General features: G+C 38.0%; 1 protein-coding gene across 6 annotated transcripts in view; it reads right to left on the reverse strand.

Annotated features, from left to right (window-relative positions):
- The window catches only part of LOC114932896 (uncharacterized), a 37,570-nt gene that overhangs the window by 16,469 nt on the left and 2,798 nt on the right, over positions 1–18,303 (reverse strand). For 4 of the 6 annotated variants that reach the window (XM_029305321.2, XM_029305307.2, XM_029305315.2 and 1 more), the window contains exons 2-3: positions 16,102–17,216; positions 601–1,263 (exon numbers count right to left, since the gene is read on the reverse strand). In XM_029305321.2, the coding sequence (XP_029161154.1) occupies positions 601–1,263; positions 16,102–17,039 (1,601 nt within the window). In that variant the 5' untranslated portion in view covers positions 17,040–17,216. Of the gene's footprint in view, positions 1–600; positions 1,264–16,101; positions 17,217–18,059; positions 18,094–18,303 lie in introns of those variants that run through there. The other 2 variants (XM_029305327.2, XM_029305333.2) reach the window with 2 other exon arrangements.

Here is an 18,303-nt window from a genome sequence, read left to right on the forward strand (position 1 = left end):
GACACGATCGAGCGCACGTGGCCGACTAACACACTTATTATCGAGAAGAGTCCTTTGAACGATATCGTTGTCCTTCGCGAGGATATCAGCGAGTTTTTCATTTGTGTTTCACGCTAACTTTCTGCCAAAAAATTGTCACGTGCTCGATTCGTCAACCCACCACGAAGAACGATAAAAAAATCGTAACATAATAAATATAATATCCTGCATAATATAGCAATAAAATCTCTAATTATATAAAGAATATATATAAATATATATATATATATATATATATATGTATGTTGTGTTAATCTTGTGACAATTTATACATCACAAGGCGATATTTGCAAAATGTTTACAAGAAAGATAAAAAAGATTTGAAATATCAAGAGACAGAGAAACGCAATAATTGATTATTTTGAACCTTGGTTTTCATGCACGTGATGGAATACGCAGAGAGATATTATTCCACCACGTGCTCGAGACCAAAATGGCGGACGGTTTTCGAGAGGTGAATTGTGCCGTTGCACGAATCAAATATAAAAATGTGTAAAGAAGTAAAGAAGGTGAAGCTCTTGCCGAAATGGCGACGGAGCAGCTTGTTAGATAGGAACTCACCACGATAATTGTTGGTCAATGAGACCGAGAGCCCGTAAAAAGGAAAGCTTTTGCTTCAGCTTGGTATCCAACTTTTCCTCTTCGTTCACAGTAGTCGTCACTAGACTCGCTTCGTTCGCGGCGCTATTGTTGCTATCGCTGCTGCTGCTGCTGCTATTGTTGGTGCTGTTGCTACCCTCACCATTGTCATCCTCTTCGTCGTATCTGCGCGGTCCCTCGTCGACCTGGTCCAGGCTGGCGGCTTTGATCCCGGAGTCCTGCGTCCGCAGGAGAACGCGCTTCGGATTCGGGACCTTGAGCCGGGACGCTTGCGCGGACCTCTTCTTCTCGGTCTCGTTGAGGAGGTCGAAGAGCGGCTCCACGCGGACCGGCACCGCGACTGTCGGCACGGCGCCGTTTCGCAGCCGGTTCCGCTTCTGGTTGCCCTGCATCACCTGCTCCCGGCTCTCGTCCTCGTAGAACTCGACGAGGAAGTGGCGCGAGCAGACCCGCGCCGTGTTGATGTTGAAAGGCGCGTCGCCGTTCGCGAGAGGCTCACGGCCGCACGCGCGCACCCACGACTCGCGCACGTCCGCTCTGTGAGGGAACCGGTGGTAGCGCACCGATTGCTTGCGGGTCCGCCGATGGCTATTGCGGCACGTGGATACGGCACACTGCGGCATCCTATATCGAGAGTAGGACTTGGAATTATATGTTGCACGCGAGAGGACCAACCGCGCGGAAGCTACGTCAACTCCATCGCGCAGGCGTGATCTTATATATTGGAGAGGAAGCGTTCTCTTCCGTTCACGTCTTCGACTAGAATGAACGAAAGGAGGATGAGGGATGTGTGTGTGTGTGTGTGTGTGTGTGTGTGTGTATGTGCTAGTGACTTTTTAGGGGAGTAAAGTATTCGTCAGTTTCGAGCTTCAAGATAAAATACTTCAATTCTTATGATGTTACATGTTTTTCTTTGATTAAAAACGTATAAGATTTCCAACGGAAAGAGAAATGAAGATAAGAAACATTTTTTTGGAAGGGAGAACAAATATATAAGATAAAGAAAAGAAGAAATGGATGTACAATGACGTTTGAAGGCTATATTGCGTCTAAGATTAAAAATCTGACAAAAGAAGGTATAACATGCGGGTTTAGGGATAAAGTCAGGACCGCAGTCTGAAACGCAAAAGGATTAAAATTGAACAGATTGGTACTAATAATGCTACAAAATTTTGGATCCCTTTACTTGTTATTCAACGAGTTGGTTTTTCGTGTCCTTGAAGAATAAGGGTGGTAGAAGCAGGAATGCGCAAGTGAGAAAGAAACGGAGCGATGAAACACAATGTCAAACAATGATACACGCTAGGAACGGAAAGTCCGTGGAGTTCGCGAGAGGTGTCGCCTTTTGTAACCCCCGTCCCGATGATCGACTATCCGCTCGCATCGAGATGGCGTTGCAAGTGACAGAATAAATAATCATCAACCGGCCGGCCGGCCGGCGTCTGAAGCGGCGTGGAGAACGCGGCAGGGAGGAGAAAAACAGAAAGAGAGAGGGGACCGACCCACCTCTTAAATGGAGCTTGGTGACACCGGAAGTGACACGCGTCGGCGAGAAATGGACCAGAGAAAGAAACAAACCAACTAATCGCTGAACACTGTTGGAAAATAAAAAAAAAAGCCACTCGAGAGATCCTCTCGCGAGTGCACGAGAATCAGGACGATATGACGAGCACCACGACGAGAGGACGATGACACGGGGTGATTATAACGCGCTTTCGCCCGCACTCGCGACGCTTCTCCACCGAACTGACGTCTTGTTCCGATCGGTCTGTAGCGTAAGAGGTGGCAGGCATAGCCAAGTGGCAGCTGCGTGTACCATGGCTGCGTGAACCTAACCCGGTGAACCAATCGTGCTCCACCGTGGCCGTCGCGGCAGGGATGACGGGGACGTCGTGGAGGGGAGGGGAAGAGGGGCGCGCACCAACCTGGGGTTGCTTGCGAGCAAGGAACGGCCGTCGACGAAGGGAAAATCGTGCGCGAGGGAGGGAGATCAACGCGCTCACTCTCCGCTGCGAACGAAGGTCCTTTTTCGCCTCCTTTAAGCCTCCTTTCGGCACCCTCGGGCTCTCTCGCACGCGATATCTCTTCCGTCTTATCTGGTCTTTGCGTTCGCTTTCATCTTCTCCGATGAGATGTTTCCTCGACGCTCATCATTCTCGAGTTCCTGCGTAATGGTCGCGATTGGTCTCTCTAGCAAGAGATTTTGGTTCTCCAGAGTGGATAGCTATATTTATCACCGTATCGCGCTATCTCTTATCGCAATATCTTATTGCTTTCTTGATATGCTCTCTATATCGGTTTTCCCGATTATTTATTGTTTCCTTCGCTGCGTGACGAAGCGGTGTCACAATTGTGTTTTCAAGTGTCAACAATATTTTCCGACCAACAACAAAAATTAAAATAGTATATGTAATAAAGTATATCACATCGGTTCTATTAAAAAGATACACGAGGAGAATTTTCTCTTACAACGCAATATGGTATTGGAAAGGATTTTATATAAGATTTTCTTTGATTAATATTCAGCACAATAAAAAAATATTAATATGCACTTCGTAAAATTGATCGAACATATTTCCTATATCTTAAGATATTGATATTAAATTTTTTATATTTTCTCGAATTTTGAAACTTTAAAACTAAGCGCTTTCGAACACTCGATCCTGAGTTATTTATTATACACATTTCTATGAACTGTCCTTGAAAGAATCTTTATAATATATATATATATAAAGTTTTACTGTTCTCTTTTCTAGTACATACCATTGTCGTCGTTATTCTATTCATCTAAATGATCCTCGTCACGAGGCACATCGAGATGCGCAAATTCCTTTAACCGTGTCGTCCTCTCAATTATTTGTAACACGATTAAAATGCATCGAAAGATCAAGAGATCCTTATAATTATTACATCAAAGTTTTGTCTAGTAAAATCAAAAGAACATCGCGTTTTCGATTCGATAGCACGACAATTAGCCGAAAGGAATAAAAATGTGAATAATTATTTATTTCGTTTACAACAGGCGCATTTTCGAGAACTTTGTCACAGAAAAAAGATGCTCATTTTTTGGTAATAAATATCTGTCTATTCCAATATATAAAATTTTTCTAATGCAGCGACAAATCTATAGTTTTTAAGGAAAAATCTTGGGTTTGCCCTTTATCCCCGAACAAAACAAAACCAAACAAAACAAAAAAGTTCTCGACACTTTAATCAAATATTAACACGAACACAAAAACAAATTCGAGATTGTGTTTTCGATTAATTTGGCGAACGGGGTCGCGATAGAATTTCGGCTGTAGTTAAATCAGATTTTTTCTATCGCGCAAACATTACGGACAATTAAATCGATGAGTGACAATAATAGAAAGTCGAAATTCGCTATTTGCAACGTAATAGTTGCAAATAACGAGTATCTCGACGAGTCGCTTCGGCGGCGAGAGATTTTAACGCTATCGAAATAGGTCTAGGAGTTTTGTCCTCCGACATTTTCTGAATTATTAAATCCCCCTCGTAATCTTGGATATTATAAGACACGAAATTTGTCGATGAACGATAACATCAGACTGTACAAATTATTCTTTCTCGTAATCATTCGATTTTTTTATACATCTTTGATTAACCATAGTAGAAATGCACAAGTGTAACCAAAATCGATTACCGCTCAAGATTTGATCGATATCTACTAGAGTAAATTTATGTAAATACCGGTAATGTAAGAAGATCGTGAGCAGTTCGATAGTCTATTGCGTAGCTTGTTCGATTAGAAATCCCCGCTTCGGGGAAGCTTTATTGGCCAGGAAATTATTGACACTATTGCCTTCTCGTAATAGTCAGTCGAGATTGATCGTAAACGAAAGCAGTTCGAGCGAGACTAATTGCGTAAGCATGTCTAACATGAGGATCGTTCCAAGAATCTTTTAAATTTCAATTCTACCTCGTCGGTAATGCGAACCAAATCTCTCGTTGTTTTTGCCATTAAAAATAACAATTTAATAGACGTGTCGGTTCTCCAAAGCTTGAAATATTTTTTTCTGAGAAGATATAGTTCTCAGGACTCGTACTATAACTATATAGAGTGTCAATATATTATCGCTATATCAAAAGAGAAATAAATATGGAATGTGGTCTTCAAATATTCATCGATTATATATGATACTTGAAAAATATCTGTCATAATAATTATGGTACTCGTCAAAAATATTTAAAGAAACATTTAATTATAAGAGTGTTTCTCCTCTTATCTTGGACACGTGTGTCTTCCCGGAGGCTTGGCAAAACAGTTTTGCATCCGTTCATCTTTTTCTCTTTCTCTCTCTCGGGTGTTCTCGCGTGGGTCTCTCCAGGGAGCGAAGAAAAGAAGAAGCTGTCGAAAAGAATATGAGAGAAGAGTTGACCGCGCTGGAGGAGGCGTTGCCTGACTTGGTGCGGTTCACCAAACGGTCTCAAACAAGGACAAGACTATACAAGATTTTCGATATTCTCTTCTCTTTCTCTCTTCTTCCGCACGCGACTGTTTCCGGCCCTTTCGCTTTGAGTTTCGAACATCAAATTCCAATTTCTCCAAAGTTTTCCCATATTTCAACGAGCACTTCAACACCGAGCACAGTGTGACACCGTCCTCGAAAACTAATTCGTATATTAATTCTATTATTTATTCAAACGGCTCTCGAGGAGTTAAAGCCTCCCTGGGGAAAATTACTATATAAATATTGATACGTAAAAATTAGATTGGTAACGCTGCTGTGTGAAAAAAAAAATACATTTCTTTATGTTCTCCGGTGTCTTTTACATGCTGCGACCACTGGTATTTTCGTTATCGTTCCACTTATCGAAGAGTTCTCCAACGCGTCGAGAAGATAACCGCGCTCAGGTATAAGAACAGAAGGCAGGAAGCGCGTCGAACGGAGAACCCGAGTCATCCGAATCATTTGGGGAAATACCGAGAGCGGCTGGATAGATCGCGTTAGAGTTCCCTCGGATAACCCTGGTTCCGCAAATATCTAGGGGCCTGCGCCTCGTTCCCGTCGTCGCGACCCTTCCCGCCGGAATATGCGGCCGGAGCTGACAGAGAGGGAACCCTCTCGCTCGCTCCCTCGCAGCCGACACCCGGACACTATCCTTCGCCCTCCCGTGGGCTCTCTCGTGCGCGCGGCTCGATTCCGCCATCGCCTCGCCACGCCGCGACGCACAGCTGGCGCAGGAGGGAAACGGCGTCGTCGGCCCCGTGGCCACCAGACGCGCGCCTGGAGAACGACGAAGGATGATGCGCAGCTGCGGGAGAGGCTCAAGTGGGGCAGGTCGAAGAAGAGAGTTTCAGCGCCCACGGAAAACGGAGAGGCCGATATCTTGCACGGTGAACGCAGAGACAGTTGTATATATATATATATATATATATTTAACGACGAATTTTTATATGTAACAAGGTGTCTAGTAAAATTTGAAAATATAATTTCAGGACGTTTCGATTCAAGGAAATTTGCACGATTTTCCAATACTATGATAAAGATGTACGGGAAACTTGATTTTCTTTATCAAGTCGATAATTGCACGGTAATGAAAATTAATTAGCAATAGTACAATTATCTCTTATATTATATCTGAACGTTTAAAAATAACTTATGCGCATTTTTGAACTCCTAAATAAAAATATATTGTATTATTTATTAAGTAAGATGAGATAATTTTTACTCAAATAGTCTCAACTGCTCGTTTAGCTGAATGTTTAGAAGCAACGAAACAGAAAATCAAGGATCTATGAAGAATTTAAGAACATTTCCAGGATTTTTAAAGAACAAACAAAATTCCAGAATATTTCAAGGATTTCAAGAACGACTAGACACTCTATGTGAGGGTATGTCCTTTTTTCTCCGACCTTCAGCCTTGATTCAGGTACTTTTAGAGCGAGATATGCTGAAGAAGATGCGTCGATTCTAAATTCTACAATTAATCGAGACTAGTCCTTTCTTATTGCTTTTCGGATGCTGAATACGAATCACAATTTTGAGAAATTGTTAATTAAAATTGCAAAATAATTAGCTACAATATGTGACGTGCTTATTGCAATCAAAATAAAATATACTTAATTTTGATTGGAATAAAACTTCTCCAACACGTCATATATAATATGACAAAGTTTTTGAAAATAGCTTTTTTGCAATTTTAATTAAACCTTTTTCAAAATTGTGACATGATGGAGCAATTTGAAAACCAGATTTATATCCAGTATTTAAGAAACCGTAAGAAACGATTCGTTTCGGTGTTCGAAAAAAAAGGTCATTTTTTGTTAGCGGTACCAATTTCTCCGGTCCTCAAAAAGGTCCTTGAAAAAAAGAGAAACCGTCGAGTTTCTAAAATATTTTCAAATTATTTTCCGAACAAGTTTTTCATATTTGTATGAAACAAAAAAGGAGCAATAAAATTTTTCTTCCGACCATCTTTCTTCGTCATGTTCCTGATGCGACATATTCGCGCCCGGATGGCAACAACGAGGAAGGCAGCGAGACGAGAATCGCTCTCTCGTCGAGGGGAAATGAAAGAACGACCGTGGGTCGACCAACGCGATACATTCTCCTCTCATCCTTTCCGCGATGTTCATGCGATAGCTTCGCGCGTTCAAGTGATTAAATCTACGATCGAGTGAGAATTAAAATATTCGTACGTCCGAACGGGTCCCGTCATAATTTATATCGATATGTGCATTTAGACAAAGACGCGCATTTTTATCGCTCGATAAAAAAATTATCCTTGCATTTAATTGCATATTTACCGCGATGCACCTGCACTTGGCAAAACTGCACACAGCTGCGATTGTATCTTCCGATACTATCTTCGACTAGCGAGTTTTACAAGGACGATTGTTCAAATTTGAATTTTTTTCACGAATATCTATTGTAATGTGTTCTTTATGTATATTTCGTAAAATTATTTAATTAATAAAATCAATTCCAAATTGATGTGAAAATTTATCTATTACGAAACGTTCTTTCATTTTTTCCTATATATATTTAAGATACGAGATAATGTTTTGAAATCTTTCCTAAAGTGCAGTACGTAAAACCTGACTACATGCCATGCAACTTATAAATTTTTCAAACGTTCTATTCATCTTTTTCGTAATTTAAAATGTAGTTGACTCTTCGGATTTACGAGCGCCTTTCTTTGAAAAGTATACCGTTCTTATTATTGAGATCATCATTTTTCAAAATAATGTACCTACAAATTTCTATTCAAAAATTTCAAAAATTTATATGAAATTTATTCGAAAAAGAAAATTACACTAAAGTAACTCAAGCTGCACAACAATTTCATCCCAACATTTCTATCATATAATCAAACTATCCTACTTTCAATCTAGATCTCTTTTATTGTCAAATGTTCTCTCTGTTACCTTGATTTTTATTTTTATTTTGTATAGAAGGAACAACAGAAGACTAAACCAGCAAAAAAAGATGTTAAAAAATGGAACAAATTCAGATTAGATAAAAAATAATAAATATACAAATACAAAAAACTTAAAAAATATTTATACCCAGTCTGGTCGACTTTTAACTTTGAGGAGAGATTTTTATTAATTATTACTGGCGAACCTTAAGAAAGGATTATTATTTTTAAAAAAATATTTATATCCAAAGATATCGTCGATATTATTTTAAAAAACTCATAGCTGGACCACACATGAACAGCCTACTAGATTTTTATTAATTATTACTGGCGAACCTTAAGAATTATTATTTGTGAAAAAATATTTATATCCAAAGATATCGTCGATATTATTTAAAAAAACTCATAGCTGGACCACACATGAACAGCCTACTAGATTTTTATTAATTATTACTGGCGAACCTTAAGGATTATTATTTGTGAAAAAATATTTATATCCAAAGATATCGTCGATATTATTTAAAAAAACTCATAGCTGGACCACACATGAACAGCCTACTAGATTTTTATTAATTATTACTGGCGAACCTTAAGGATTATTATTTGTGAAAAAATATTTATATCCAAAGATATCGTCGATATTATTTAAAAAACTCATAGCTGGACCACACATGAACAGCCTACTAGATTTTTATTAATTATTACTGGCGAACCTTAAGGATTATTATTTGTGAAAAAATATTTATATCCAAAGATATCGTCGATATTATTTAAAAAAACTCATAGCTGGACCACACATGAACAGCCTACTAGATTTTTATTAATTATTACTGGCGAACCTTAAGGATTATTATTTGTGAAAAAATATTTATATCCAAAGATATCGTCGATATTATTTAAAAAAACTCATAGCTGGACCACACATGAACAGCCTACTAGATTTTTATTAATTATTACTGGCGAACCTTAAGGATTATTATTTGTGAAAAAATATTTATATCCAAAGATATCGTCGATATTATTTAAAAAAACTCATAGTTGGACCACACATGAACAGCCTACTGGAGTAAAAAACAATGCTATAACCTTTTTGAAAACCCTTCCTTTCGAATGATCAACCAACGCGGGTTTTCTGTTTTCTCTTCTCGCCTCCTGTCATCATCGGCGAACGAATACGAGAGAAAGAGAGATATACACGAAGGGAGATATAGAGAGAAACTCCGACCGAGCGCGGAGAGGGGAAGGTACCCTTCATCCTTGAGGTGGGGTCCGGCTACCCCGCTGCTACCGCTTCGCCGGGATCAATACCCACCACCCCGACCAAGGTCCAAGCCACCCTCCCTTTGCCTGCACGCCCGCTCTGTCTGCCTGCCAAACCTGCCAAGTCGCGCTGGAGTCTCCAGGGAACCGCAAGCGACTCTTCTCACAGACTTGCGGGATCTGACGGGATCCAAGATCGTTCCTCGATCAGGAGGACGAATAATAGCTCGACGTTTCGTCTATATCGCAAACTAGTTTTTCTAAAACCCTCTTCTCTTTCCGCCCACATCGCGATGGTACGACGTTAGTAACCTCGCTCGACCTGTTGCTCGCGCGATGAAAAAAAAAAAAGGAAGTGCAACTAGCGGTTTAGGTTTTCTATTCGAATACGCACCCTCGTCCTGTTTTCGCACCGGCGTATGCTCTCGAGAGGGCCTAGTTTCTGCACTCGATATTATTTACAGGAGAGCACGTGGTGGTCCCGAGATCACCCGACACTGACGACCAACAACGACTCGTGCTACCATTTTTTTTCTGTGTTACCGCACGCAACCGCAAAGATATTACATTTCCATTTGTATAATTATTGTGATTAATTAATCGCGATACGTCTGGTGCAACATGGTAAGTTTCTATGTCAGGGAATTGGATAAAAGTTTAATTTATGTTGTAAAATTGAACTTCCATGTAGGTTAAAATCTAGTTGAGAATTTATAAGATTGTAATTAGATGTAGTATTTAACTGCACTGGATAGAAATTTCGACGAATCTTGAAACGAGAAATGTGACATTCTGATAAAACATGAAGCACGTGATATTTGTGAATATTGACACGAGATGAATCGAGAATCATCTTCCTGTGTCGCTATAACGAAACACCGAAATCCGCGAACACTCCGCTGGATTTCTTGATGAGATCTATTCAGACTGGGAACCACTACGGAGGATCTGGTTTCATATTCGGGTTTGACGAGTAACAGATGAAGCTGCGCTCCCTTGCCTATCTACCTTGTAAAATGTAGAGAACATTTCGAAACTTTTTAACTTTCTGTTTAAAATTACGCAAACAACAATCGATTTTTTCATTGACTAAGAAACGTTCCGATTTTTCGATCGCGCTTGTTAAACCATTAACAGAAAAGATAATAAACGAGATAAATAATTTGCGAATGCGTTTTGCTGCTGTTCTTTGAAGGCTCCTCATGGTCCCCTATTAAAATATTTCTTATACAAGAAGAGAGGTCACTAATTATAGTGGAGGCGTTTTATATATTTTCATAGCTGTAGTTCTATAAAGAATTCTATTTTTGCGTTTCTTTAATTTCTGTTTTGTAGTGGTTTATTTCTTCAGAAAAAAATCTGTTGGTTTTTTAAGATAATTTATATGCCCTGTCGCTCAAAAGTATGAAGCATTCTAGAAAAGTTTTAGATGAAATTATATTTTTTTCATAGATAGAATTATTTAACTACACGGAGAGAATTTTTTCTCTTACAATTAGAATATATAAAAATCATGGTAATCAGAGAACAAGACGGTATTGGAAGAATTTTATTAGAGTTTCTGTGATTAATATTATACCACAATAAAAAATATTATAATGTCTACAATAAAATATATACATGATAAAATTAATCGAACATATTTTATACCTCATTGTGATAGATATTAATATTTTTAGTGCGATATAAATATTAATGAAAGAAACTCACAAAAATTAATACCATATTGTCCCACGATTACCATAATTTTCACCATAAATTCTAAGAGAAAAGTCTCTCTGTGTATCGATCTTGATTCATAAAAAATTCGTATCTTTGAGAAAAAAATAATTTTATCTAAAAATTGTAGTGCTCCAAGTTTTGAGAGGTAATATATATTTATCACACACGTATTCGCGTATATATGTTTAAATAAACAATACATCAATCATTCTTTCTGGCGTCGATGAAAATTCGGCGCAACGACGTATAGAAAAGAGAAACAAAGTTGTGAGAATATCCCACATTTTCTATCTACGCACTGGTCTCGCTTCGCTTCGGATACCTGCTCTATCTGGCTCTCGTTATAGCGGCGGCAGTCGTGGCTCGAGAGAGGGGTCAGAGTCCGCTCTCTCGGAGGGCGACGGAATTGCGAAGGGGATCGCCGGAGGGGGCGAACGAGAGAGAGAGAGAGAGAGAGAAGAGGGACTGGAGGGTTGATCCGAGGGTGGTGGCGGCGGCGGCGACGATGCTGATCGTGACGGTGGCTTGCGATGGCGTTGGCGGTGCGCGATGCTAACGAACGGTTACCAGGGTCTTTGGATCACACACGCCGGATGACGTCACTCTCTGGCGTTACCAGGATACGAGGGATCGGAAGAAGACGCGGAACGATATCCAGATCTCCAAGCGATCAATCACGATTCGAAGTAACGACCCTTTACACATCTCGTGTAAGTGTTCTTTTCAATTCTATTGAAGAGAAATAAAAGAAATTTAGAGACGAGAAAAATAAAGGGAAAGTTGTGGGCCCTTATTATTCTGTTTCCTACCTGAATTTGTATTCATACATCCGAACCTTTTCGGGTTCTTTTTAGCAATGATTATCTCTTCCATATGAATTTTTCTGTTATATTTTCTCTAAACATGCAAATGTTCCAACCGCAGCTCTTTCAGATCATAAACAATCTTTAAAAATCTGAGTTTTCATCATTCAAAATTCTGTTTTTCTTTCAAACAAGACGCACATATATGTCTGCATCTTCTTCTTCATGGCTCGTGAAACGTCTATTTTCTTTAAATTATATCGTATTTAAAAATTTCTAAATTTCCCACAAAGCAAAATGTTTCTCAAGGCCAAGAAAAAGCTGCAATTTAAAATATTCTCTAACAAAGTCACGATTATAACGATTACCTGTGCGTGATTCTCGATTGTAAAAAATTTTTTCGCGCGAATAACTCGACTCGCGAAGGGACGCAGGGGATAAATGCAAATCTCCCGAAACGACTTGTTCATAATGAGACGACCAAACTCGGGGAGAGACGACTAAACTCGGCCGCTACAAGTGCGAGGCAACCACTCCGCCATGATGGTACCGTCACGAACATCCCTCGTGAGCGTGTCGCTCTGGCGTACGCAACACAAGCGAGAGAGAAAGATACACACATGTGTGTGGAAAAGAGCGACGCAGGATATACATATACATATACACACGTATAGGTATATGTTCGTGCGTGCGGTCAACAGAATTCTTCGTCGTCCCCTCTCAACATCTGGCTGCGGTCCTTCGCCCGAGGGACGAATTCATGGACAAAAGAAGACCTTCCCGTTTTCCTCTAATGTCCTTGCTGAGCTCGGATTTTCGAGAAGCGATCTCTTCGGCATTGACCGTCCGAACAGAAGTATACGAAATACGCTAAATACATAGGTAAAATCGAAATGATAAGCTTAGCGATATATCTGACTCCATAATATATGATCTTTATTATTATAGATTAAATAATAAATCTCTTCTCTCGGAGATGGTTCTAGCGGAAGACGCCTTTGTGCATAAGGAAGAAGGCATCGCTCGGAGATCCAGATGGACGCGTGTGCATAGGGTCGGGTGTCGGTATAATCGAGTCGAAGGGCTGGATGGAACGAGCCCTTCCAGCCGGTACCGGAGTGGTTGGTCTCCGACAGTGACTGCACATAACGACCCTAGCGGTACCGTTTCTATGGTACCGTTCGTGGGGATTATCGCCCCTCTCGCGTCGTCGCGGCCGCTCCACTTTCATCCGGCCGGCGCGGCTGCTGCTGCTGGCTGCTGCCGCCATCGCCGCTGCGGGGTGAGACCAGCCTTGGCCTGGGACCATGGAAACTGGATAGCCTTCCCGTGAAACACGCGCGCGCACACACACACATACATAGATAGATATATATATGTATATATATTATTGGTCGATCGCGCGTATTATAATTATCCCGGGTCTCATACTATAACGGTTTCTGAGCCACTTGGAAAAATGTCACCTGATCTATCGACTTATCGATCAACGAATAAATCGCGCGTCGAATACGAAAGCTTTCTTCGTGTAGACCGTTCCGAGCGCAGGACGAATATAGTTACTCGCGAAGTTGATCATGTTTTTGTAGGAAAATTTATTTTTTTTAGGAATTTATTTAAAACGTTTAATATGTGAGAAAAAAAGCGCAATGTGAGAAAAAAATAGAACGCAAATATAAATATTATTTTAATTTTGATTCACTGTAAAAACGTTAATAAATCTGTACATGATCCAATAGCAAAAGACAATGGTTTATGTTCAGAAAAAAAAGTTTATAGAAAATTGTTTTCAGATATAAAATATATAATATGATAATTTTAATTTATGTTGTATTTACAAACGACTGTCCACTCGATGACAGAAAATGAAGAATAATATCCAATACTATGAATAAAATTATGCTAATAAATGATTGTCTTTTGTAAATTGGTGAACAGTTCTGCTAATTGATATATTACAATAACAATCACGAATAAAAAATATGACAATCATGAAATAAATAATCATAATTTTTTTCATTTTTACACTTACATTGAATAAATGATTTAAATGATCATTGCTCTGAAGATGCATTAATTAATAAAGAAACCGTGTTCACGGCAAATTTCCGGAAATTGTTTACTGCAAGCGGCTCGATATTAACTTTTTAGCGATAACCGCGATACTAGTTATTTTTTTCCAATGTACGTATATATGTAAAGATCGAGGTAACGCTTTGATAGCGATAACATCATATATAGGCGCAGCACTGCTCAAGCGAGGTTACGCCTGGCGTCATCAAAGGCATATTGTCGTTTAACCTTCGTGTCATCGAAGTATTGATAACCGTGACTACAGCAATTGACAAAATTATATATTTGTGTTTCTCTCTTCCGTACGAACGACTTTTTTTTAAGGATGCATTTTGTTAAAGAAGAAAATATTCCACGATATATGTTGAAAATAACAAACGTTCTCCAGCGTCACGCGGACAGATGGTATCGATAAAATGGTCAAGTAGTTAGCAAATTTTAACTTTTATACATGAATTATTTATGCACTTTCTTTCTTTTTAAATTTGCTAAATAGGTGTAATAATTATAGTAACAAAAAATTTTAAAAATATAAATATAGAATACTACAGATTAAAAGTTACTACATTACTAAAATGCTCATAATTGCAAATAATTATATATAATTTTCAAACTATACAGTTTCAAATTTAGTTATATAAGTTTTTATCTTTAATAAAAAAAAACATTAAATACAAATTTAGATAGGAAACGGGCTAATAAGAATCAGAAGCAGAAATTAGGCGCAACAAACTTGTTTTAAAATTTTCTTTATTTAATTTGAATATTAGTGATTCTTCTTTGAATCATCTTTAGCAGATTGTGATTTAAAAAAAAAAAAAAAAAAAAAAAAAAAGTGTTGATCAAATCATGAATTTCTTTATTAATCTGCCAAAAAAAGAACCGATTCGTTCAAATTAAATAAATAAAATTTTAAAATAAATTTGTTGTGTTGGTTCTTATTAGCACCTTTCCTACCTGATTTTGTATTTTTATTAGCTTTGCTGGTTCCTTTGAAAATGTTTTCTAAAGATTTAAAATCCAACACATGTTTGCTTTAAAATCGAACGGTATACAAGAATTCTCTTAAAAGAAAAAAGTTCTTTTAAAATAGTCAATAAAGAATTTACAATTATACTAAACATAAGATGACATGAAAGAAGATTCAATAGAAATATAATTATATTAAATATAGTTAGTTAAATAAATTAAATAATTCGTTCTACACTTCTATCACAAAATGCTTAAAACACTGCATTCGTATTCACATCAGTTTTATAAATCAATATACATCTACAGAGTTAGGTAATAAATAAAAAAAAATTTTTTTCTTTTTTTTTTTGACGTGGCTTAATATAGAAGAGTAGAACGTGTATGTGCGCGTGCTACAGCGGAGATATTTATGATGCAAACACGGAAAAATAAAGGACACTCTCTCGCAAGTAAGCGGAGGTTGAAGAAGGAGAGAGAGCACGCTGCAGAAATAGTCATCCTGTTATCGATATCACCGTTTACTTATCGTCCCATGGTCAATATTTCGCTCCCTCCGCCCTTTTTTTCTCTCGTCTTTGCCCTCGTCTCCCTCTTTATCCCGGTGTCGTTAGCGTGCGTTTGCGCGTCCGTCAATGTGCTCGCCACTTATCCCGGTTATATCAACCGATAACACCAATCTCGCCACCATCGCCAATGGTTACGAAGGTAAAAGGAGCTACGCAGAAATATCTTTCAGAGAACGCGAAGTGCATTGGTGCACCGCCGTGCATCGGGAAGAACGCATACGCTCCCGATGGCATTGAAATCGCGCAAATAGATTGGCAACTTCTCGTGGCATTTGGAAAAAATTGCGCACAACGAAGAGTTGAAAAAAAAATCAATATTTATAATCTTCTTGTTTCCTAGATGTTTAACAGATCATTTGAATGTCTAATGTTAAAAGAGGAAAACTTTTTTTGCAGAGAATTATGCAATTACCTCGCGATCATATCGCTAAACGTGTCTATCCTACCTATTTTTTTATTTAATTTGAGAGAGAAGAGAAGATGATTATATTTTTAAATTTGAAAGATAAGCAAGGACGATTAGAGAAGTGTGAGAATTATTATCGCAGAATAGTGTTTCATTTTTCATTACGCATGTTTGATGAGCGCATGTATAATGCGCGTGTATATACCATATAGTAGTTAATAATTAATAATTAAATAAGCACGATATTTTAGTAATAATATAAGTATATAGCACTCACCACTTGATGCTCTTTTTTATGATGTTGCTGACAATCTTTTGCGACTTTCTGGACGATATAACATGGACATCGTCAAGCTTCTGCAGTTTTCCTGTTTCCATAGTATCCTTCTCGTACATTTGTGATTGACATTCTTCAGCAACGTTGTTTTCCTCGTCGGCATTGATCTTCACCGAATTCTCGACCCATTCTACTATGTGATCTTTTTGATCGGCGGATAATGCAGAGTCACCTCTGAGCTCTTCCTCATTAATAAGCTCGCTGATAGTAGTTGGAGAACCAACAATTCCAATTTCCGATTTCTCTTCTGCTTTCATCGAGAAATTTTTTGAATCCTTTTCGCCTTCTGTACTTTTTGAAGTTGCGGAAGTAGTACATTTCTGCGAACTATCCACTGCATCATCTTCCGAAACAGTTTCTTCCTTTCTTACCGTCTGCCGCTCTTTTCCATTTTCATCTTCGTCGTTGTCTTTTACGGGAGTAGAAATCCTGGCAACTCTCTCAATCATTTGCAAATCTCCGTGTACAACTTTTAAGATCTCGTCTAGTCTTTCGTCTACATCGGAGCGACATTCTGTGACTTCTTCATTGCCAGATTTTGCCTCCGTAGAAGAAATTTCCTTGACATTTTCTTTGATTTCTGCTTCAATCTTTTCAGAAGAGACGTTTCCGGGATTAGTTTCCTCTTTAGAATCTCCGTTACAATCAGTTTTAAAAGAATTTTGTTCCTCTTTATCAAGCAAATCTGTGTCATTGGCAACTTTCTCATTTTGGTTATCTGCAGCTTCTTTAGATGTAGATGCTTTGTCAATATCTGCAAGTTCATCCTTCTCTTCATCAGAGGAAACTTTATTAGTTGCAGAAGTCGTTGGAGAAGTCTCAGACATATCGTTTTTATTAACTGAAAGTTTAGTGTCCTCTGTAGCGCTTTCTGCCATTATTATTGTAGATATTCCTAGAAATTAGTTTTCTAACATCTCAATCAATTTAGAGAATGCTCCCTCCTAGCATATTAGGAAGATCTATGTTGTTAGCATGGGCATGTTGCGTGGAGTGGAAGATATTCCTATATTTTTCACAGATTTTGCTTCCTGCGCTCTTTGTGGGGTTTGTTCCTGTAATAAAATAAAACATCTTTAAGAAACAGGAATCATAAAATATACATATTCAGATATTAAAATATAATATAAATTAAAAATAAATTAAAATATAATATAAAATATAAATATATATATATATCAATTTACTTGAAATTGAAAAGCTTGTAGTTTTATTATCATTTTGACTCTCAAAGTTTAGTTTATAAAAATCCTTTCTTGTGCAATTGTTTGTAATTCCAAAATTATTGGTGTTTGTTAAAAAAATTTGACAGAAATAAATCAAAGAATTTACTGTTAAAAGAATATTCGATTTTAGAACACTTTCTCTAAATATATTCTCGAAATTATTTTTATATTATTACAATATAGAGTATCTCGCTTCGCAAATGACATTTTAATTGATTTCACGAGACTTTATATTCAGAATCATTTCAAGCAAACGAGTCTCTCTTTACCTGAATGAATTTAATATGACTATTTGATTCCGGTAACACAACCTCATCAATTATTAGCTTTTATTCTCTTTCACTTATATTTTTATAGCCGTCCTTGAACGGACGACTAGAAAGATTTATGGAAGATGGGAGTTGTAAAAAGAAAAATTACAAACGCTCTTTCACTTGAATAATATCGATTGATTAAAAACAATTGATGATATAAAATGGAGAAGTACTATTTATTGCAAATAAAAAATTTAACAAATGATTCGTGAGAGAGACTGTTTTCATCGATAAATGAATTCCCTGCGTTATCGAGCCCAAGTTACGAGGTTAGGAAGTGTTGGAATATATTACACAAGACTTTTGACCGCAGTTTCACATAAATGTCGACATTATTTCTCTCGTACACAATACTAACCGCATACGAGTTTCTCAAGAGAGACATTCGACTGCGTAACACACATAACAATTATCACGCAATGTCACATTTTACGACCCAATATGAAAAAAAAAAAAAAAAAAAAAAAGAGTCGAAACACAAAGCTTCAGTACGTGTGGATCGTCATTGAAAATTTTCACCCAAATTCCGATCGAGCCGGGAATGTCCGACTTTTTGCGCAGAACGAAGGTTGTCGCACAATAGGCTTTTTCCGCGTCGCGAT

This window comes from Nylanderia fulva, unplaced genomic scaffold (assembly GCF_048542155.1).
Source record: "Nylanderia fulva isolate GAGA-0341 unplaced genomic scaffold, ASM4854215v1 Scaffold23, whole genome shotgun sequence".
NCBI lineage: Eukaryota > Metazoa > Arthropoda > Insecta > Hymenoptera > Formicidae > Nylanderia > Nylanderia fulva.